The 23,257-nt window shown below is 50.6% G+C and overlaps 1 protein-coding gene across 5 annotated transcripts in view; it reads right to left on the minus strand.

Annotated features, from left to right (window-relative positions):
- Positions 1-7,884: 7,884 nt before the first annotated feature.
- VASP (vasodilator stimulated phosphoprotein) overlaps positions 7,885-23,257 on the minus strand; it is a 41,463-nt gene continuing 26,090 nt past the window's right edge. The window contains exons 2-14 of one of the 5 annotated variants that reach the window (XM_053397683.1): positions 20,247-20,418; positions 17,698-17,866; positions 17,489-17,558; positions 16,190-16,257; positions 14,382-14,674; positions 14,152-14,249; positions 13,506-13,560; positions 12,855-12,885; positions 11,960-12,005; positions 11,650-11,715; positions 10,125-10,212; positions 9,698-9,755; positions 7,885-8,504 (exon numbers count right to left, since the gene is read on the minus strand). In XM_053397683.1, the coding sequence (XP_053253658.1) occupies positions 8,467-8,504; positions 9,698-9,755; positions 10,125-10,212; positions 11,650-11,715; positions 11,960-12,005; positions 12,855-12,885; positions 13,506-13,560; positions 14,152-14,249; positions 14,382-14,674; positions 16,190-16,257; positions 17,489-17,558; positions 17,698-17,866; positions 20,247-20,418 (1,252 nt within the window). In that variant the 3' untranslated portion in view covers positions 7,885-8,466. Of the gene's footprint in view, positions 8,505-9,697; positions 9,756-10,124; positions 10,213-11,649; positions 11,716-11,959; positions 12,006-12,854; positions 12,889-13,505; positions 13,561-14,151; positions 14,250-14,381; positions 14,675-16,189; positions 16,258-17,487; positions 17,559-17,697; positions 17,867-20,246; positions 20,419-23,257 lie in introns of all 5 variants that reach the window. The other 4 variants (XM_053397682.1, XM_053397685.1, XM_053397687.1 and 1 more) reach the window with 4 other exon arrangements.

A 23,257-nucleotide genomic window follows, 5' to 3' on the forward strand; every position in this document is an offset into this window, starting at 1 on the left:
AACATTCATCCCCCACCACCACTTTCTGAACACGGCCCAGGAGGAAGGAGCGGAACCACTGCATGACAGTGCCCCCAGCTCCCAGCCCCTCAAGACGGTCCAGAAGGATGTTATGGTCGATGGTATCAAACGCCGCTGAGAGATCCAGCAGAACTAGGAAACAGCTCTCACCTTTGTCCCTAGCCCGCCGGAGATCATCATAGATGACTGCTGGAGGTCCCCCTCCAACGACAGTTGGCCGTCGGTGAGGGGTTCTTTAGCCCTGGTTAACTCTGTGTTATTCTGGGTGGTGTGTGAATGAATGGATTTTATTATTACGGTCACAGACCAGTTCCGGGTCACTTACAATATCAGGAAAATCATAAAACACAACAGGGATACATTGAATTGCAATTGGGTACAACAGAGACAATTCAGATATAGCGGCAGTTTAAAAAAAATATATATTAAATCTTGATCACTAAAATATAACCTAAAATTATCGTTTAAAACTTTAATCATTTTGGTGGTACAGCTTGTTTCCTAAATTTTATGGCAGTATTAACACAACTGGGTGGTGTGTTCATGGTGGTAACCCCGAACTGTGGTGGCCGAATCTTCCTGTTTTCTGGCATTTGTTCTATAGCATTTAAACATTTCCCAGATTCTGGAAGTGGGGAGAGAGAACCGATGCCCTGAGGCCATGGATTTAAAAACACTGCCGGGGCATGTTCTGCTTTTCGGCATTGAGATGGTGCAGCGATCATCTTTTCCGCCATTTACGGAGCTGGGGTTTTGGGGAGGTGGTCTGGGAGCTGCTTTCAGGTTCCTCCGAGCTTCAGTCCCCAAGTGCAGTGGTTGGGGGAATTCCACTCCTGCTAATATTGGATCACTGCATTAACATGTAGGAATCAGGCAGAGCAAATCCACACCCAGTCTTTGAGGGAGGACGGGGTGTTTGGGGAGAGGGTGGCACTGTTCTGGCCCCCAACTGAAGCCCTCTCAACATGCCCTAAAACAGCTTTTCCCCAGCCTGGCGTTCTCTGCTTCCTTTTGGGTTAGGACGCCCAGCAGCCTCAGCCGGACCCTCCCAAGAAGGGGTGAAAACTTTCATCACCCCATCCCAAAGGAGCCCAGCACAATGATCAAAGTACAGTGGATGCTCGGGTTGCGAACGTTATCCGTGTGGGATGCAGGTTCGCAACCCGTGTCTGCGCATGTGTGGGTTGCAATTTGGTGCTTCTGCGCATGCACAAAGCATGATTTAGCGCTTCTGCGCATCCGCCAAAACCCGGAAGTACAGTGGTACCTCGGGTTACATAAGCTTCAGGTTACATACGCTTCAGGTTACATACGCTTCAGGTTACAGACTCCGCTAACCCAGAAATAGTTCTTCAGGTTAAGAACTTTGCTTCAGGATGAGAACAGAAATCGTGCTCCGGCGGCACAGCAGCAGCAGGAGGCCCCATTAGCTAAAGTGGTGCTTCAGGTTAAGAACAGTTTCAGGTTAAGAACGGACCTCCAGAATGAATTACTTAGCCCGAGGTACCACTGTAACGCGTTCCGGTACTTCTGGGTTTCGGCGGTCCGCAACCTGAAAAGACACAACCTGAAGCGGCTGTAACCCGAGGTATGACTGTACTGATATGTGGTGCATTATGGGAAAGCCTCCGTATTTGATGATAACCAGCAGCAAAACCAAAACGCTGCTGTCCCTTTAAGACAAAAACACTTTGTGCATCATCGAAATGCCTTCTGCCGAGCCACTTAAATAATTAATTTCCTTAAAAGCACTTTCATCGACTGCCTTTGCTTAGATGGGAGGCAGAAGCGAATCCACAGAGTAACAGGGCAGAGGATTACCGACAATGAAATACGGGGGGTTGGGAGAGGAGAACCGAAACCAGTTCGAGGTGACCTTGTCCTTCCTTGCTTGGCCTTCCCGAAACTGCCCCTTGAATTCCTATTTTTAGATGAGGCTCGCCTGTTCCAATAAAGAAAGCCCTTCTTCACGCAGATCCTGCAGGAGGCAGCGAAGGCCGCCAACCTGGATGGCAGTAAAAGAGTATTGGAAAAATTCATGGGCTATCGATGGCTATTAGCCATTTGCTTCTGAATGCCAGTTCTGGAAACCGCAGGATGGGAGAATTGCTTTTGTGCTCAGATGCTGCTTGCTGACTTATCTTTGTTGCATCTTCTTGTTGACTGTTAGGGATACTGGACTAGATGGACCATTGGCCTGATTCAATTTAGCTCTCAATTTATTATGGCCACTGAGAGCATGATGCTAGACTAGACAGGGGCCTACTCTCGACCCAGCAAGCTTTTCTTATCTCCTTAAACTCTTGGCTAGTTCAGCTGCGTTCCAAAGGAAGGATCCCCGGATCCAGGGTTTCCCAAACTCGGGTCTCCAGCTCCTATTGGACTACAACTCCCATCACCCCTAGCTAGCAGGACCAGTGGTCAGGGATGATGGGGATTGTAGTGAGGGGGAAAACGTATTTGATCCCCTACTAAATTTGCCCACTTGCCGTCTGATGAAGAAACGACCAGTCCATTAATTTTAATGGTAGGTTTATTGTAGCTAACAACAGGAAAAACCCCAGAAACCCAGAAAACAAAAATCAGAGATTGATGTGCATTGTTGTTGTTTGCTGTTTAGTCATTTAGTCGTGTCCGACTCTTTGTGACCCCACGGACCAGAGCATGCCAGGCACTCCTGTCTTCCACTGCCTCCCGCAGTTTGGTCAAACTCATGCTGGTAGCTTCGAGAACACTGTCCCGCCATCTCGTCCTCTGTCATCCCCTTCTCCTTGTGCCCTCCATCTTTCCCAACATCAGGGTCTTTTCCAGGGAGTCTTCTCATCTCATGAGGTGGCCAAAGTCTTGGAGCCTCAGCTTCAGGATCTGTCCTTCCAGGGAGCACTCAGGGCTGATTTCCTTCAGAATGGAGAGGTTTGATCTTCTTGCAGTCCATGGGACTCTCAAGAGTCTCCTCCAGCACCAGAATTCAAAAGCATCAATTCTTCGGCGATCAGCCTTCTTTATGGTCCAGCTCTCACTTCCATACATCACTTCCATACATCGCATTCCATACATTATATAATGATGTGCATTATAATGAGTGAAATAAGTATTTGATCCCCTGTCAACCAGCCAGATGTCAGGCTACCTGGTATCTTCACCAACGAGCTGAGATTAGAAGCAGCTGCTGTAAGGGAGAGGTCTTACCTGTAATCCCAGAGGGCAAACGGGCAAATTTAGCAGGGGGTCAAATACTTATTTCCCCTCAACTGTAGTCCAAAAACAGCTGGAGACACCCAAGGCACTGGTCTTGCAACAGGCAGCCTGATCCAAGGCGGGCCACGACAGGAGCACTACCGCTGTGCAAATATACGGCGAGAGATTAAGAAACTGGTCGCCAAAATGCATGTTTGGATCCCAAAGTGGGGTGCACCGTGGCAGAAAGTAAGACCGCCTTAAATAGCACTGGAAGTGCGAACGGCCAGCAGGTGGCAATGTTGTCTTTTGAGAAGACCTGGCCCTTTTCGTCAAATCTGTCCCTTCTCCCACCCTTAAAAATGAGAGGTGGGTCAGCCAAAGAGACCTGCTTCGCGTGCAGAACGTTCCAGATTCCATCCCCAATGGCACCTGCAGGTATGGCTGGGAGAACACCACCCTGGCAACCCCCAGAGAGATTCTGCCAGCCAGTGTTGGCCGGGCGCAAATTAAATTTGAGGTTAATAGCCAAGGTTCATGAGAGCTGAATGCTTAGGACTGCTGCTACCTAAAGCTGAAATCCTCAACAAATTCAGTAAGGCCAATTGAACACACAGTAGATCTTGCTTCTTCAGAATCCGTCTATAGCATTGCACTTCTCCTGCCAGAAGTTCCTTGTTTACCCACCCTGGCACCTGCTTCTACTCCCTAACCCTGCTGGGCTATATCTTTCTTCTGTGGCGATCCCTTGTAGCTGAGTACAATTGTCTTCCATAAACACGGTTTTAACAGTGAGTCCGTAAGCGACTGTGGAGGCCAATTCTGGATCCACACGTCCTTCCACAGTGGGAACATAGGTTTCCGGGCGGGAGCTGATCACGGTGTGGATTTGCCAAACGTGCCTTCCTCTTAGCACGATTCTCCCTTGCGTCCTGAGTTCGAGTGTCTTCAAAGCCCAGGACACCTTTGGTCAAGGCTGTTCTCCAACTGGAGCGCTCACAGGCCAGTGTTTCCCAGTTGTCAGTGTTTATACTACATTTTTAAAGATTTGCCTTGAGACTGTCTTTAAACCTCTTTTGATCATAAATCGGAAGGGGTACTTAAGGTCATCCAGTCCCACCCCCTGCAATGCAGGAATCTCAGCATCCCTGGCAGATGGCCACCCAACCTCTGCTTGGACACCTCCAAGGAAGGGGAGCCCACCACCTTCCAATGGAGTCCGACAGCTCTTACTGTAGCAGGAACCCCCCCCCAATCATTCTGTTTGTACAAACTTCACACACACACACTCACACACTACATACGCCGCATTTCTGTTATAAATTCATAGAAAATGAACCATACATCGGATTTGCACTGTTCCATTTTATTTTACTCCATATGACAAGAACTATCAAAGGGGGGTGGCTTGGTCCTGGTCAGCCATAATCCCTTCACCGTCTCAGCACATCCACAGGAGCCCTGCCCAGTTGCTATGCCAACCCTGATGATCCCAGACAGAAGACAATCAAGATCACAAAGAACTTGCATATGGGAGTGGATTCAGCATGGACTGAAACAAAGGACAATGATCAGATCTTCCCTCTGGGGGCAGGAAACTGCGACTACATTTTGTCTTCAGAGAATAATTCCTGGGGAGGGGGAAAGGGGGAACCAGCCAGGTGACAGGACACTCAGGTTACCACCACAACTCCTCCCTCAACCCCTCCTTTCTGTAATGTATGCATGATGTTTCTGGGGGTGGGCTTGACCTAGAGGAGGGGAATTTCAAAAAGTTTTTATAAGACCTTGCACACTATTTTTCTGGGTCTTTCCTCTCTCTTGCAAGTGAGGGGAACACCCTGTTGCAACAGTTCAATAAAGGCCAAGCCTACAGGCTGCTGTTTTGCTCCAAGTTATCCTGGTTGGTGTCTTTACTTTTTGTCCAAGGGAGCCCTCGGATTTTTCCGGTAACATTACCATCAGAAAGTTCTTCCCAATGTTTAGCCGGAACTTCCTTTCTTGTAACCAGAGTCCATTGGTTCGGGTCCCCTCCTCCAGAACAGGAGAAAACAAGCTTGCTCCATCTTCCATGGCAGAGCCCTTGAAATATTCTAAGGGGCTCAGTCTCCTCTTTTCCATGCTGAACATACCCAACTCCTTCAACCGTTGCTCACAAGGCTAGCTTTCCAAACCCTTGACCCTTTTCCTCTCCTGGCTAAACATCCCCAACTCCCTCAACTCTTCCTCTGAAGTTTCAAAACGCGGTCTCCCTCCTCTGCCCAGCTTCCAGCCTGTCAACATCCTTAAATTGTGATAATATAATAATAATTTATTATTTATACCCTGCCCATCTGGCTGGGTTTCCTCAGCCACTTTAGGCAGCTTCCAACCGAATATTAAAAACAATAAAGTGTCAGACATTAAAAACTTCCCTAAACAGGGCCACCTTCAGTTGTCTTCTAAAAGTAAAATAGTTGTTTATTGCCTTGACATCTGATGGGAGGGCGTTCCACAGGGAGGGTGCCACTACCAAGAAGGCCCTCTGCCTGGTTCCCTGTAACTTGGCTTCTCGGAGTGAGGGAACTGCCAGAAGGCCTCGGTGCTGGACCTCAGTATCAGGGCAGAATGATGGGGGTGGAGACGCTCCTTCAGGTGTACTGGAGCTTTGAGGCTATTTAGGGCTTTAAAGGTCAGCCCCAACACTTTGAAACGTTCCAAGCCAGTGCTTGGAAACGTCCCGGGAGCCAGTGTAGGTTTTTCAGGACTGGTGTTATATGGTCTTGGTGGCTGCTCCCAGTCCGCAGTCTAGCTGCTGCATTCTGGATTAATTGGAGTTTCCGGGTCACCTTCAAAGATAGCCCCACGTAGAACGCATTGCAGTAGTCCAAGCGGGAGATAACCAGAGCCCAGAACTGGACACAGGACTGCAGGTGTGGTCTGACCAAGGCAGGACAGAGTGGGACTATGACTTCCCTTGATCGGGACACTAGACTTCTGTTGATGCAGCCTTGAATAATAGCATTGGGTTTTTTCTGATGCTGCGTCACTCCTAACACCTGTGTCTAGGATTCAAAATGCCAGTTCATAGCTTCAGACCTCAAAGCAGGAGACCCAGTAATCCAGCGGTTCTCAACCTGCAGGTCCCCAAATGTTGTTGGACTACAACTCCCATCATCCCTGAGCTCTGGCCTTGCTAGCTAGGGGTGATGGGAGTTGTAGTTCGACAACATCTGGCGACCCACAGGTTGAGAAAGGCTGCCGTAATCCTCATCAACTATCGTATTTTTCGCTCTGTAAGAAGCACCAGACCATAAGACGCCCCTAGTTTTTGGAGGAGTAAAACAAGAAAAAAAATATTCTGAATCTCAGAAGCCAGAACAGCAAGAGGGATCGCTGCGCAGTGAAAGCAGCAATCCCTCTTGCTGTTCTGGCTTCTGGGATAGCTGCGCAGCCTGCATTCGCTCCACAAGATGCACACATTTCCCCATACTTTTTAGGAGGGAAAAGTGCATCTTATAGAGCGAAAAATACGGTACCTCCCATTTCTTATCCATTTGCAAACACACACCAGGAAGGGGTTTTTCCTTTCTGCCATCCCACATACAGTTCTGTGAGCCCAGTGAGAGCACCACCAGTAAGAGAAGAAAAAACCACGCAGAGGCCCTTTTTTTTGGAATTTTACAAAAAAGGAAAAGATTTATTCCTAGAGAAGTTTGGTGCATGTGCCCAAGACCCTAGTGCCGATTTGCAGGTGAACATGTGCGGTGAGGCCAGAGGGTGGGCAGAAATACCCGGCAGTTCAGTAATAATAATAATAATAATAATTAAAAAAATCAAAATATAATATTCCATCCAGCTAGACAAAAAATAACCAAAGTCAAAAAATTACAGCTCAGTAGAAAAGCCAAGAACCCTGCCTTGCTTTCCCCTCGGCGCTTCCCGATAGGAGGCAGAGGGGGAGCGAAATCCTCTTTTTTTATTATTATTAAAAATAAAAACAAATCATTACCCAGAGAGGTGAGAGCAGAGAGATGGGTGAGTGGGTGGGGTTGAGTAAAATATTTTTTTCAGAATGAGCCCAGCAAGAGAGAGCGTGTGAAATGAGAAAAGGTACTAGGAAGTGGGGTGGTAATTATTATTATTTGGGGAGGGGGGGTCGTGGAAGCTGTCCTTTTCAGCAAAGTGGTCCATCTTCCAGGGGTGGGCATGCATGACTAGCGAGGGGGGGGCGTGCATTGCAAGTAAGGGTGCCTTTTTAAAAATAAAAAGGTTGTGGTTGGCAACTAGGTGGCGGGAATTTGGCCCGGGTCAAATTACCAGCAGCGGGAACGCTGCGGCTTGTCACCCTTCCGCTGGGAAAAATATATAACTGTGTGCCCCCAAACTACAGAGAATGTTCTGGCCACCTTTGTTTCGTTCCTTGGTCCCCTTATCGCAAACCCAACCCCTGGCATCGTGTCTGGAAGAAGGAAGGGTCTGAGACCTGCTGCCTTAGCTAAAAAGGGAAATGTTGCTGGTTTAGGAGAGGAAGGAAGTTCTGGAAAGTCAGGGCAGGTTTGGCCTTTGGGGCAACCCAGTTGCTGACCACTAGCTTCAAAGGAAAGGAAACTTCTCCAGTTTGGTTAAGCTGATGCAATTCCCTGAAGCCCGGGAAAAACAGGTGTTTCTCGCGCCACTGCCTGCCCCCCCCTTCCCATGCCATGGTTTTTGGGGGGGGGCAGAGGAGAGAAAGAAAAAACAGACACAGGCGTCTTGGTCCAAGCGTGAAAAAGGATGATTTGCGGGTGATGGAGAGTCTAGCCCTCTCTGGGAATGGCACAGTGTTAAGTGGTGGCGGGAGGGGGGGAGGAGCCAGTTCCGCCAGGGAAACGCACCCCCCCTTGCACACCTCCTGCGGGAACAAGCCCCTCGTTGTGGCGGGGGGGCGGGGAGGAAGCAGAGGACGAAGGAGGGGTGTTGCTATTGCTCTGGGTAAGGCACAGGTGGGGGGTCCTGCCCTTCCTGGGGTGGGGGGGGCTGCCATAGATTCTCCTTCCCCCCCCCTCCCCGGAAATTGCACAGCGGGGGCCTGGGAGCCGACGGGAAAAGGTGTGTGTGTGTTGTGTGGAGCTCATCTGGTGCGTTTGTGGGGGGGCGTGGGGAGAAAAGGGGTGATCAAGTTCGTTCTTTTTATCTTCTTCCGCTTTTATTCTTTCCTGCACGTTTCGGAGGATTGGACTGCTGGCTCCAGGAGGCACCGGCAAGTTGGGGGGTTTTCTTTCTTGTGTGTGTGTGGGGGGGGTTGCACTAAGGAGACCCCCGCTTCCGTAGCTCTGTCACAAATGCTGCGGCAAGAGAGAGAGAGAGAGAAAACGAAAATATGAAGCCGGGCCCTTTCAGCGATCCAAAATGTTCCAGCGCTGTCTAGAAAAGCCAGGCTTTTCCAACCCCTGGGTGGGGGCCTTTGCATAGCTGCCTCAGACTACAACTCCCATCAGCCCCTGCCGGCACAGTCGATGCGACACTCTGGCTCATGGGAGTTGTAGTCCAACACAACTGGACAGCCCCAGGGTGGGGAAGACAGCTGTAGGTTATACAATGGTACCTCTGGATGCGAACGGAATCCGTTCCGGAGCCCCATTCGCATCCAGAGCAGAACGCAACCCGCATCTGCGCATATGCGGGTCGCAATTTGCCGTTTCCGTGCATGCGCGTGACGTCATTTTGAGCATCTGCACATGCGCAAGTGGTGAAACCCAGAAGTAACGTGCTCCGTTACTTCCTGGTCGCTGCAGAGTGCAACCCGAAAACGCTCAACCCGAAGCTACTTCAAACCGAAGTATGACTGCATACCGTATTTTTCGTGCCATAAGACGCACCTAGTTTTTAGAGGACGAAAACAAGAAAAAAAATATTCTGAACGAAACAGTGGATGTATGATTTTTGTGGTTCATGTTGTGGCCACAGATGTGATTTGACGGTGAGTTTGGGGTAGCCCAATGCTAAAATCCTGAGGATCCATGTGGATCCGTGCTTCGTAACCATGTTTTTGCACCATTGTGGCCCCATCAACAGTGGGTGTGAGATTTTTTTGGTGCAGGCTGTAGCCATGGACATGCTATGTGATCTGATGGTGAATTTGGGGTGACCGAATGCAAAAATCCTGAGGATCCATGGGCTTTTACCTCCCCCCTCCCAGGCAGCCTCCTTTATCGCTAGCTCCCTTATCTCCCTCCCGATCGCTTGCCGATCAGCGGCTTTGTTTCAACACCCCCTTCCCTCTTCCAAAAAAAGAAAAAGCATGATTTGCTTTTCACCCCTGGGCAATTCGGCTCCAGGGACACACTATAAATTTTAGAAAATAAATTATATATACACCGTATTTTTCGCTCCATAAGACGCACAAACATTTCCCCTTACTTTTTAGGAAGAAAAAAGTGCGTCTTATGGAGCAAAAAATACGGTGTATATATAATTTATTTTCTAAAATTTATACACCACTTTTTTAAAAAAACAACCCAAAGCCTTCATTACTTACCCTGAATGATCTCCTCTTTCATTTTCTGTAATTCCCGCCGGACCTCCTGCAAGAGTTCCTAGGGTGGGGGTTGGAAAGACATGCATTTAGGGCCCAGAAGGAAGAGGGAGAAGACAGGACCCCCCCCCCCACACACACAACTCTGGCACCAGGGAAAGAACAGAACAGAACCCCCCAACCACCTTAAAAGGAGTATCTTTGAAATAATCATTAGCTGATCTGTAGAAAATGTTATGGGGGCGAGAGAGAGAGAGAGACATTGCACATACATTTGTAAAGCAAGAAAATCTTTAATTAAAATAAAATAATAATAATAATAATAATAATCGTTAGCTGAAATTCCTGCATTGCAAGGGGTTGGACTAGATGACTCTAGGGTTCTCTGGTTCTAGGTGACGTTAGCTTGGACCCAAAAAGGCAGGTTTACCTGTTTCACCCGTTCCAGCTCCGACTCATCTCCTCCGCCCCCGCCACCAGCAGGTTCCGAACCGGTGATTGCTCCGGCGGATTTCATCCTGGGGATGGCGAGAAAGTAAAGGAAGGATGTCAGTGGGGCAGGCTAAGCTTTGCAGCATCAGACCCGCCAAACAGGCAGCTGCCATTGAGTTTTCCACGAAATGCAAACAGCTGCTTCGGAAGGGGGGGTTTTCCCTGCAGGAAAACCACCTCCCTCCCCGGGGCTGCTATTTCGTTAAAACCAGGTGCGTTCGTTGTAAAAATCAACACCGATCTCGTTTGGTCCCGAAGGAGCACCAATAATGAAGCCAATAACCGATAATCATATTGTGATTATTTTATTGCGTTTCTATCCCACTTTTATTTCCAGGTTCTCCCCCTCCCTCATTTAATTCTCCCCCACAAACAGCAACAGAGGGATGCAGCGACAGTGAGCTTTGTGGCCGAGTGCGGGATTCGAACCCAGGTCTCTCCTAGGTGCCAGTCCGATGCTCTAACCACTGTACCACACTGCTCAGGAACAGGGCTGGGCGGGAGGCAGCCTGCACAGCCCTCATACAGGAAGTATTTGCCTATGGGGGACACACTGGGGGGCAGGTTTGATTGCCTCTCTTCCTGCCTTGCATGTTTTGCTTCCACAGAAAATTTTCTCTTTTTCGTTGGCAACAGAAACGCCCCCCGTGCTTTTATTAGATGCCACAGAGTCCCTGAATCAGCTCAGAAAGCTGTGCTTGGGTGCCAACTCCAATCAGCCCAGCCACGGAGGATGGGAGTTGTAGTTCAGCAGCGCCTGGTGGGGGCACAGACACCTCTCCACCCAGCCCGGTCTTAAAAGAAACCCAGCACCGGGAGTTAAGCGGGCACCCTCTGCTCACGGAAGGCTCCAGGTACGTTTGAAGTCGGCCGCGATTCCTGCATCACGGCGGGTTGGGCTTGATGAGCCCTGGGGTGCCCTTCTATGGTTCTACGGGGGTACTTAGCAGATATAAGTCTATCCTCCACCAGGGCCAGGGCCTTCTCAGTGATGGCTCCGACCTGGTGGAATGCTCTGTCCCAGGAGACCAGGGCCCTGCAGGATTTAACCTCCTTCCGCGGGCCTGTAAGACAGAGCTATTCCGCCTGGCCTTTAATTTGAATTCAGCCTGATCTTTTATTTCCCTTCTCTTCCCTCCCCCTCCCCTTTTTATGAAGATTCCCCACTCTGGGATCCCACAGCTAATTCTCCCCTGGCCTCCTCGCTGGCCCAAGTAGGACCAATTCAGCCAGCTAGCCCTGGGGATTATCAAATCGATCTTCGAATTTTATTGTTATTTATGTTTTTATACTGTATTTTATGCTGCTTTTACAATTCAGTGTTTTAAATTTGTTGTTAGCCGCCCTGAGCCCGGTTTTTGAACCGGGTAGGGGGGGTATAAATTAAAGTTGTTTTTTATTATTATTATTATTATTATTATTATTATTATTATTATTATTATCCAGCCCTCCCTGCCTGATACCTAGACTGGCCGAACTGTGGACGGGCTGCAGCTGAGGGCGTGGTGCTTCTCTGGGTCACAGTTGTCCTGAGCGTTGGGGGGGGCAGAGAAGAGAAAGACTAAGACACAGCTTGGGTGGGGGGCAAGCAAGATAGCCGCCCCCCCACCGCCTGCTCCCCACTTTGTGAGTCAAGGAGGGAGAGGAACATGGCACACAAATAAAACACATACACACCAATTCCACTGGCTTCGTGGAAACTTGGTGCCAGGAAAAAGGGTGGGGTGATTTCAGAGAAATTCAAAATGACCATGATGGACAGGTGTCACTTACCTGGGTAGCGTCGTGCTGGTTTTCTCCCAAGGCCTGCGGAAGGGATCTAGGACAAAGCAAAGAGGGAGAGGCTGGGTAGGGGGCTGTGGGTGGCAGAGGGGCAGACCCCCTGGACACTCCTGACTTCCTGTTGAAGCCCCCGCTTAGCGTTCCCCAGGCGCCTGGGAACTCTAGAGCGAACGGCCCTCGCGTATCTCCAAAGAGACCGGCTGCTGGATCAGGCCAAGGGGGGCCCATCGAGTCCAGCGCCCTGTTCTCACAGCGGCCAATGGCCCCCGAGAACGCAGGAGTCCAGATAGACTGCTCCTGGACCTGGAAGCTCCATAAATAAAGCCCAGCTTCTGGATTCATAATGATCATTTTAACCATTCATACCCTGCACATCTGGCTGGGTTTCCCAGCTTCCAGCACCTATAAAAAGGACCCCTGACCATTAGGTCCAGTCGTGGCCGACTCTGGGGTTGCGGCGCTCATCTCGCTTTACTGGCCGAGGGAGCCGGCGTACAGCTTCCGGGTCATGTGGCCAGCAGGACTAAGCTGCTTCTGGCGAACCGGAGCAGCGCACGGAAACGCCGTTTACCTTCCCGCCAATGCGGTACCTATTTATCTACTTGCACTTTGATGTGCTTTCGAACTGCTAGGTTGGCAGGAGCTGGGACTGTACAACAGGAGGTCACCCCATTGTGGGGATTCGAACCGCCAACCTTCTGATCAGCAAGCCCTAGGCTCTGTGGTTTAACCCACACGTAATAAATCTACTCCAGTGTCCACCTCAAAGGGAAAGCCGCAAGCAGGATTTGAGTATCGTCACCCTGCCCAGTAGCCATGGCAAGCGACAAGGTGGGTCTTGTGCCCACTCTAGTCTATCGCCCGCCTTCTGTTCCCCACTGCCTACCTGTGGTTTTGGCACCAGCGTCCGTGTCGTTTTGCTGTGGGGAAAGAAACAGAGGTGGCAAATGAGACACGAGAAGCCACCAGCCTCAGTCCCACCCCCAGGGGGACCCTCCTGCTCTGCAAAGCAAAAACCAGAGAGGGACGCTAGTCAATGCCTCTCAGCCCAACCCGCCTCCTAAGGTTGTTGTTCTTGTAGGAAGTGAACTGGGGACGGGGAGGGCAATGTTTGCCACCTTGCAGGAAAAGGTGCCATATAAACTGGCCCTACTACACAGGTCCCAATAATGACCCTTTTCTGCAGTTGCAAGAACTCGGTTGTTTGGCCTTTGGAACTCCCTGCCTCATGAGATGGAGCAGGCGCCTTATTTTGGCACCAGCTGAAAACATCCTTGTTCAGACAAGCCAGTGCAGACACTTAGAAAGGTGATTTTTTAATCTGTTCCATATTTGGTGGGATTTCCCTGGGTTTTATTTGTCTTTCATATATCAATTCGAGGTGTGTTTTTCTTTTCAATCCAGCGTTGGGAAAACTGCATTGCAATAATAAATGAATGGATTTTGCAAGGGGGGGGGATGAATGAAACCCAGATTTCTAAACTTCTGGTTCTCAAACTGGACCCTGTGGGGCAGGGAAGGGGGGCCGGGTACTTACGGGACCTTCATCTTTCTTTGGAATGGGTTTTTCACCCTGATCCGCAACTTTCCTCCTGGGGAGATGGGGTTTAGGGTGGGGGGGGGGAGAGAGAGAAACGGGTTGTTCAAGATCGCCTCACTCCCTAGATGCCGTCTCATCGATCTATGGAAGCAGCCCTGTCACAGAACACCCCTTCTGCGTTTGTAATAAATCCAGCTTTTAATGCGGCGGCTAGACTCTGGAACGCCCTGCCACTTGACACCAGGCAGACGCCTTCTCTGTGCACTTTTCAGCTAAACACATTCTTGCTTATGAAATTACTACACTTGTGGGGCACCCTGTTCCAAGCAGGGGGCAAGACGAAGAGAAATCAGGAGTTTGGCTAGCTTCTCCTATTGGGAGAAAAACAGGCCTTGCTTGAGCCCCAAAAGGGGCTCCGTCTTGCCTGGGTCCTCAGCCCTACCCCTGGAACTGCTGCCAGGGTCTGACCCTGGGCCCTTTTGCATGATGCACCACAGAGCCAGGATCTTTTCCTTGACAAATAGAGAGCTAAGCTCGTAGTCCTCAAGATTTGTCCTGGATTTGAATAGGAAGACTGGTACTCTGCGCCACTGAGCCAGGCCCCCTCGCTGCCACCCACCCTGCGAGGTTCCTCCGCACTCACCGCCGCGCCAACATGGCGCTCATTTCCTCCATGAGCCCCCCGCCTCCCCCTCCACTCGGCGGGGGTGCCGCGCCAGCCGCGGCCTTTTGCGCCTCCTCCTGCGGAAGAAGAACAGGGTTAAGGGTTAAGGCACCGAGAGGGTGTCTGACTACAACTCCCATCTACAGCCTTGGGGGAAACCGGGCGCCTGAACTACAATTCCCGCCACCCGCCGAGTTGTCTGTACTCACCTTGCCCACTTTCTTGAGCTTTGCCCCTGCGAGGGCAGCAGCCAAGCCGGAGGGCGGGCCGCCCCCTCCTGCCGGGCCCTGGGGAGGCGGGAGGGGTGGCGCAGGGGGCGGCCCCCCTCCCAGAGGTGGAGGGCCAGGGGGGCCAGGTGGAGGGCCGGGTGGCGGCGGAGGCCCGGGAGGCGGGGGAGGCCCCGCTGGTGCTCCTGGCGGTGGGCCCGGGGGCGGGCATGGCGGGGCGGGCGGGGGTCCTGGCGGGGGCGGGGGTCCTCCTCCCGAAGGCGTCCCTGCAGGCACTGCAATAAGAGAAGTTTCGGTTAGGGCTCCAGCACGGCAGGGGGTTGAGCTGGATGACCTCACGGGGTCCCTTTCCAAGGCTACACAGTTCTGCAGAATGTGGGGTTGCATCCATAGAGGGGCAAAGTGAGGCACCTCATCACAGCCACCCCACAAGCATAGGACACCTGTGTGCCCAGCCCAAGGTATTTTCTTAGGTCACATCCGCACGTCACATTTAAAGCACTACAATACCTCTTTAAACAGCCGTGGCTTCCTCCAAAGGATACTGGGAGTTGTAGTATGTTAAGGGTGCTATTTCCCCTCCCACAGCCATGATTCCTAGAGCTCCCTTCCCCCTCCTAGAACTACAACTCCCAGAACTCCCTCTTCCCCTCCTAGAACCACAACTCCCAGAACTCCCTCTTCCCCTCCTAGAACTACAACTCCCAGAACTCCCCCCAGAACTACAACTCCCAGAATTCCCTCTTCCACTCCTAGAACTACAACTCCCAGAACTCCCCCCCAGAACTACAACTCCCAGAATTCCCTCTTCCCCTCCTAGAACTACAACTCCCAGAACTCCCCCCCAGAACTACAACTCCCAGAATTCCCTCTTCCACTCCTAGAACTACAACTCCCAGAACTACAACTCCCAGAATTCCCTCTTCCCCTCCTAGAACTACAACTCCCAGAACTCCCCCCAGAACTACAACTCCCAGAATTCCCTCTTCCCCTCCTAGAACTACAACTCCCAGAACTCCCCCCAGAACTACAACTCCCAGAATTCCCTCTTCCCCTCCTAGAACTACAACTCCCAGAACTCCCCCAGAACTACAACTCCCAGAATTCCCTCTTCCCCTCCTAGAACTACAACTCCCAGAACTCCCCCCAGAACTACAACTCCCAGAATTCCCTCTTCCACTCCTAGAACTATAATACCCAAAGCTCCCTCTTCCCCTCACAGAGCGACAATTCCCAGAGATCCCTGGGAAGAGGGGGTGACTGTTAAAACCACTCTGAGAATTGCACCTCCGGGAGGGGAGTATAGGGCTCTCCTGACAACCCCCAGCACCCACCACAAACTACAGTTCCCAGGATGCTTGGAGGGCCGTACTGCTTTAAGCATAGGTGACGATGTCAGCTTGAGCGTTTAGCAGAACGCCCTCCATCCCATTCTCCCCCCCCCCCATCCTCAGCCTGGGCGCGTTAATCCACACTAAACCAATTGTTTATTCTTCAGGTGCTCAGAGGCCGGCCAGTCTCCTCCCACCCACGGACTTCCCTTTTGGGAGCGAGGTCACCCCACTTATGTTGGGGGGAGAAGGCTTTGTCGAGGGCACCACCCCACACCCTGCAAAAAACCCCATAACCCTCCAGGCACATTTCCAAGTCTCTCCCCGGAGCTATTACCAGCCAAGGTCCTGAAACAAAAAAGGGGTTTTGCACCCCACACCCGCCTGGGAGAGGGAGGGAGGGTTGGGGTCACCCACTGGGTGCTGCTCGTCGCCCCCCACCCCACCCCAGGGACCCACCTGAGATTGTCACCCGCCGCTCTCGCTCGGCCTGCTCCTGTTGCTCCCTTTCCAGCTGCTGCTGCTGCCTGGAGTTTGGGGAGGGGGAGGGAAGAAAAGAGAAAATCAGGGCCCCCCTGCAGTCGGAGGGCCCAGGAGAGGCGGCTGGGCAGGATGAGGCCCACCTGGGCTGGTCCCCCACCCTCCCCTGTGTTCAGCCCCCTCCCCAATCGCTGCCACTCACTTCTGTGGAGGCTCGGGCAAAATCCCGGACACTGCAAAGCCACACATGGCCAGGAGCTGGGGCAGGTGGCGGGCGGCCCCCCAGGAACGGGGTGCTCTGTGCACGCTGGGAACAGGCGGCCGGAATGGAGGCAGCGAGCGGGGCAGCCGGGTGACCCGATGACCCCTCAAGCCGATTAGCAGCTAAGCTGGGAACGCCCTCTGCTGCGCATGGAGGCAGGAAGGAGGGCTGGGGGAATTAGCAGCAATTGTCCGCTGACCTGTGTACCGGATCGGACCCCCAGTATTGCCTGCACGGGCCGGTAGCTGCTCTCCAGGGTTGCAGAGGCAAGGGTCTCTCCCTGGAGAGGCCACTGCTGGGGACTGAGGCTGCTGCATGCCCTTTCCATTCTGGCTGAGAATGAATCGGAGCAAAATAGGGAGGCGCGATTCGCACTGGGGGCCGAGGGAAGGAAAAGCTGGCGAGAGGGAGACCCACTGGATTTGGGGAAGAGAGGCTCGGTTACAGTGTCCGCCTCAGCCAAGGGACTCAATCGGGTGGCCCTCAGGGGTCAGCTGCTTCGCAGCCTCAGTTTGCTCAGTCTGTAAAATGGGCACGGCAGCAACCTCAGATTCACGGGGATTTGTCGGAAAGCCAAGGACTCCTTGAAAACATGCAGTGGTTTAACAAAGTGCAAAAGGAGATGTGAACGATGAAGTTGTTATTATTATTATTATTATTATTATTATTACCCCGCCACTCTGGACGGCTTCCAACAGAATATTAAAATACAATAACCTATTAAACTTTAAAAGTGACCTAGCCTGCTCCCCCCAAAATCCTTCCCCTCCCTCACCTCTTTGCAAATGGTTGGACTAGATGACCCTTTCCCCTCCAGCGCTTCCATTCTATGATCTTAAAGGAATTGAGGCTTGTGCCTCTTTTGAGGGCACAAGCACCAAGGACGCAGCCTGGGCTGGCCTCTGCCAACCTGGCACCCATCAGCCCCTGTGAACCTAGATTGGTACTAAACTGGAGCAAGCAGAGGCGTTGCTCAGGGCAGTAAAACAACGCAGTAGCAGGGAGTTCCGCAGTACCTTTTCTGCTGCTCCGCCATTTCTTCCGCCGTGGGGCCGTTCTGGATGGGCCGTGGAGCTGCCGAGTTCCCTGCGGGGTGTGAAAAAATCAGGATTTAGAGCCAGTTTGGCAGACCAGACCAGGGCGGGTCTCGCCCTTCTCCCTTGCAAGTTTAAGGCCCTCCCAGCACCCCCAGCGAGATGCCCCGATTCTTCCATCTCCCCCTCACCTGAATCCAGAGCCTCCAGGGCAGCCATCATCCCACCAGCAAACTGGCTAGCGTCCTCTTTGGTGCCAAAGTTGAGCCCCCAGACTTGGCGGGCATCTCGCCACTGGTGGAAGTTGGGCGTAGCCTGGTTGTATTTTAGCCCTTTCACGATGGGGCTGTTGATGACCACCTTTGGGAGAGGGTATAAGAAAAGCTCAGCCAAGAGGGATTTTGCCAACTTGGTGCCCTCCAGCTGCCTCATAAAGACTACAGCTCCCATCAGCCTCAGGCAGGGCGCACAAGGGTTCTGTCCTCTCCCCCATGCTTTTTAATATCTACATGAAGCCACTGGGAGAGATCATCAGGGGGTTTGGGCTGGGTGTTCATCAGTATGCGGATGATACCCAGCTCTACCTCTCTTTCAAATCAGAACCAGCGAAGGCGGTGAAGGTCCTGTGTGAGTATCTGGAGGCGGTTGGAGGATGGATGGCGGTTGAATCCTGACAAGACAGAAGGACTCTTTTGGGGGGATGAAGAGGGCAGGTTTGGGGGACTCCCTGGTCCCGAATGGGGTAACTGTGCCCCTGAAGGACCAGGTGTGCAGCCTGGGAGTCATTTTGGACTCACAGCTGTCCATGGAGGCGCAAGTCAGTTCTGTGTCCAGGGCAGCTGTTCATCAGCTCCATCTGATACGCAGGATGAGACCCTACCTGCCCGCGGACTGTCTCGCCAGAGTGGTGCATGCTCTGGTTATCTCCCGCTTGGACTACTGCAATGCGCTCTATGTGGGGCTCCCTTTGAAGGTGACCCGGAAACTGCAATTAATCCAGAATGCGGCAGCCAGACTGGTAACTGGGAGTGGCTGCCGAGACCACATAACACCAGTCCTGAGAGATCTGCATTGGCTCCTAGTACGTTTCCGAGCACAATTCAAAGTGTTGCTGCTGACCTTGAAAGCCCTAAACGGCATCGGTCCAGTATATCTGAAGGAGCGTCTCCCCCCGCATCGTTCTGCCCGGACACTGAGGTCCAGCACTGAGGGCCTTCTGGTGGTTCCCTCACTGCGAGAAGTGAGGTTACAGGGAACCAGGCAGAGGGCCTTCTCGGTGGTGGCGCCCGCCCTGTGGAACGCCCTCCCACCAGATGTCAAAGAGACAACAACTACCTGACATTCAGAAGACATTTTAAGGCAGCCCTGTTCCGGGAAGTTTTCAATGTGTGACATTTTAGTGTGTTTTTGGTCTCTGTGGAAGCCGCCCAGAGTGGCTGGAGAGACCCAGCCAGATGGGCGGGGTACAAATAATAAATTATTATTATAAATTATTACAAGCATTTTGGACTGCCGTTCCCATCAGCGCCAGCCAGCACAGCGATTTGTTGATGAGACGGATGGGCATCATGGTCCAAAATAGCGGAAACCTCCCTGGTTGGCAAAGGCTGGACCGAGCAGGTCGGGGTAACGGGTGCAAAGGAACCGCCAGTGGATTCCTTTGGGTGCCATGGGCTTCAGATAAGAAGCAGACAGTGACTGGCAGAAGGGTCTCCTCTGGGCTGCTGTGGGACCCTCCCCTGGCGCCAAACCTGACCCCTTTCCGGTGCCAAGTCCTGACCCCTTTGACACGACCTGAGAGCCAAGCGAGGCTCTGCTGCTCCTTCGCTTCCGTCATTTTGTAACGGCAGGATATTCAGTGGGTCAAAATCATGGGAAAGTCTGAGCCATGATCTCCATTCCGCGTTTGTAAGAAGTCAATATTTTAGTGTGGCCCTATTGGAACTCCCTGCCTGTGGACAGCAGCCTCAGTTTGCTCCGTCTGTAAAATGGGCACGGCAGCAAACTCAGATTCGCGGAGAGTTGTCGGAAGGCCAAGGACTCCTCGAAAACATGCAGTGGTTTAACAAAGTGCAAAAGGGGATGTGAACGATGAAGTGACCTAGCCAGCTCCCCCCCAAAATCCTTCCCCTCCCTCTCCTCTTTGCAGGGGGTTGGAAGTCGATATTTTAGTGTGGCACTATTGGAACTCCCTGCCTGTTGACAGCAGGCAGGCGACTTCACAGCACCCTTTTCGGTGCACGCTAAAAACATTTATTTGTACCTGGAGAGGTTGGGAACATTGACACCTGCGCCCATCTGGTTTTTAGTTTACTGCTGAATTTAATTTTCTTCTAATCTATTAGCCTCTAATTTTACAGTTTTGTAAACAGCTTTGAGGCAGGTATAAATTCTACAAAATTATGTAAATAAATAGGGGAGAGCCCCGGACACAGACCCGTGCACCCCAGGAGAGGGAAAAATAAAGAGAAAGAGCCCTTTTGGGTACCAGAGCCAAGGGGGTTGCTATGGCGACACTGGAGATGCTCTAACACAGGCTTCCTCAACCTCAGCCCTTCAGGTGTTTTTGGCCTACGACTCCCATGAACCCTAGCTAGCAGGACCAGTGGTCAGGGATGATGGGAATTGTAGTCTCAAAGCATCTGGATGACCGAGGGTGAGGAAGTCTGCTCTAACATCACAGGAGGGGCAGACCTCCCCTTCCCTCCCTCGTCTTTGCTGTGTGTGTGGGGGTCCTTACCTGTTGGTCCGGCTGCATCTTTCTCCCCACGACCCTGAACGTGTTGTTGACGGGGCTGTGGTAGATTTGGATGCGGCTGAAGGCCTGGGGGCCGCTCCCCGCTGGCACCCATTTCTTGTTGGCATCATCATACAGCATCACAGTGGCTCGGGTGGTGCAGACGACGGACTCACTGGGTTCGGGGAGGTGGGGAAAACAGGAAGGAGAGAGTGAGGCTAAGCCAGGGCACAAAGACCCCCACCAGGAAAAGTGTGGGGCAACACAGACACACACGCTTTGAGGGTACCAGTGTAAGATGCATCATCAAAAGAACTAGGCTTCTATATGATCTTGGCACCTACGATACCTAATTGCATCTCTTTTTTAAAAATAATTTTTACTGAATGATTTTATGCTACAAAAAAACATAACAACCATACTACACAAAATACAATTGAGAAATAAAAATTACATGCATCAATATTTTGTTTGTTATTCACTGCCTTATTTCCTCCCAAACATTCCATACAAAACACACACACAAAAATTAATAACGATAATAATGAAAATAGGTATTTTCCCCCTTTTATCTTACAAAACCTTTTCTTCAGTTTTGACTTCCTGTCAAGTCCCATCGCATATGTTTTATCTTACAATTGAATGTACACAAAACAATAAACCTTTCTATATAAATTTTCCAATGCATTCCGAAAACATAATAAATCCTTAATTGTTATCCACCTCCTTTTACTTCCTTTGTCACTCGAATGCTAATTGCAGCTCAATGGGAAAAGAGCCCAGAATTTTACACTGGGCACTGGGTAGCACTTAGTCCGGAATTGAGATACAATGGAGAAAATTAAACATAATTTGAGATTTCAAGAGGGATGACCTGCATTCTTTGGTTACATATATAGCAGAATCGTCATTTTCAAAACAACTCTCATTGCAGGCCCGGCAACATCTGGAACTTGACTTGATAATTCCCTTATTTATTTCACAAACTACCAAATAACGTCAACGTTCTTTACAGTGGCACCTTGGTTCTCAAACATCTTGGTACTCAAACAACTTGGAACCCAAACACTGCAAACCTGGAAGTAAGTGTTCCGGTTTGCAAACTTTTTTCAGAAGCAGAACATGCTCTGTTTTGAGTGTTATGCTTCTGATCTGAGTGTTACGCTTCTGTTTTGAGTGCTACGCTGACATCTGTTTTTGCTATATATTTTTCATTATTGCAGCTTTCCTTTTTTGCTTTTGTGACTGTGTGGAACGCAGTTCAGCTGCTGCTTAATTGATTGTGTAACTGCAGTACATTGTTTATTGCTTTCATTTTATGGATCGATGGTCACGTTAGATAGTAAAATTCATGTTAAATTGCTGTTTTGGGGTTGTTTTTAAAAGTCTGGAACGGATTAATCCATTTTGCATTGCTTTCTATGGGAAAGTGTGCCTTGGTTTTGGAACGTTTTGGTTTTGGAACGAACTTCCTGAACGGATAAAGTTTGAGAACCAAGGTACCACTGTACTTAGATTTTCATTATTTTGATCCCTGCGTACACATTCCACACACTTATTTTCCAGTTTTATTCTTCATCTTTTTATTTTCTACACCTGCTGTTCTGTTATATATACGCATCGTAAAATGAAATAAAAAATATTTACAAACACACACAATATCCCAGCCCCGAACTTCTTTCAATACAGTCAAATTTAGCATAGTAGCTGGTAGAAAGTAGGTAGAAACCCCCCCCAACCCATTCCCATCTGAAAAAAACATTACCCAGGGAAGAGGAAGCTGTTCCACTAGCATTAAGCAAATTGCATTTCTCAATTATGCAAATATGAACAGAACCCTATTCTTCTCTGTGCTCAGTTTTAAAAGAGAGAAGTTGACAGTCTGAGTACTGCAATGTTATACTGCAATGTTTATTTATTTAAAAGCTTTCTGTATTGCTTTTCTGACAAAACTGCCCCCAAATACATAAATAAATGAGTTCTTAAGGCCCATTTCACAGACACCAGAGATGAGGACTGCCTGATATCAATCGGAAATGGGTTCTGTAACTGGAGTGGGCTCAGAAAAGCACACGTTCCTTAAGAACTTGCTCTCAATTTGCGGACTCCAACTTTGACCCAACAGTCATCAGGGTTGCCACTTTTTTTATTTAAAAAACTAGTCTTGCTCCTCTGCATCCTAACATGCCAAAAAAAGCAAGTGATGCTCTTCCCTGTCTATTGAAGAAGCATCTCTTTGCTGGAAAATTTTAACTTCCCTGTAAAAAAAATCACTCACAATTGATGTGCATGGCTGCAGTTAAAGGCAGAGGAGCAGGAGCAAGAAAAAAAGTTGGCGACCCCAGCTGAGATTTTTTCCCCCACGGAATTCAGAAGCATGCCTTGGGAGGCCTGTCACAAACACAGCGAGACCTGACACATGGCCTCCATCGGTGCGGATGGAAAGTTCTGCAAAACATCAAATCACAGAAGCCCCAAACAACAGGCAGGAGAAATGTACTGTTGGCAGGCAGAAGAGTTTCCGCAGCCCCTTCTGCCTGGATTCCCCAGAGGTCCGGCCTTATATGGGTCCTCAGGGGCCAGTGGTGGGGAGGGGGGCACAAGCACGTGCTTGCCCCTGGAGCCTCTGGCCTTCTTCCTCTTGTCTCCAGCCTCCCCTGCTCCCTCCAGCTCTCCTGCTTTAACAGCACCGAGAGCCAGGCAGAAATCCATCAGGTGCAGCTCACTTTGCCACGGACAGCTGCCCCTGTTGAACGGCTGGCTGCTCAAGGCTAGCTGCAACAGGGCAGGAGTGGCAAGATGGCCAAGAGTCAGCAAAATACGTATGTATACCCAACGGGGAAATGGGAACCAACAAACTCCTGACCAAGGATAAGATTTGGAGACTTGTGGAAGAATTACCAACGAAAGAAGATTGGAGGATGAAATTGATGGACTGTGCAGAACTAGACAAACTAACGGGAAGAATTTGAAACCGGTGGGACCAGAGATTCGCAGAAGATTGGCGTAAATTT

This window comes from Podarcis raffonei, chromosome 8 (assembly GCF_027172205.1).
Source record: "Podarcis raffonei isolate rPodRaf1 chromosome 8, rPodRaf1.pri, whole genome shotgun sequence".
Lineage (NCBI taxonomy): Eukaryota > Metazoa > Chordata > Lepidosauria > Squamata > Lacertidae > Podarcis > Podarcis raffonei.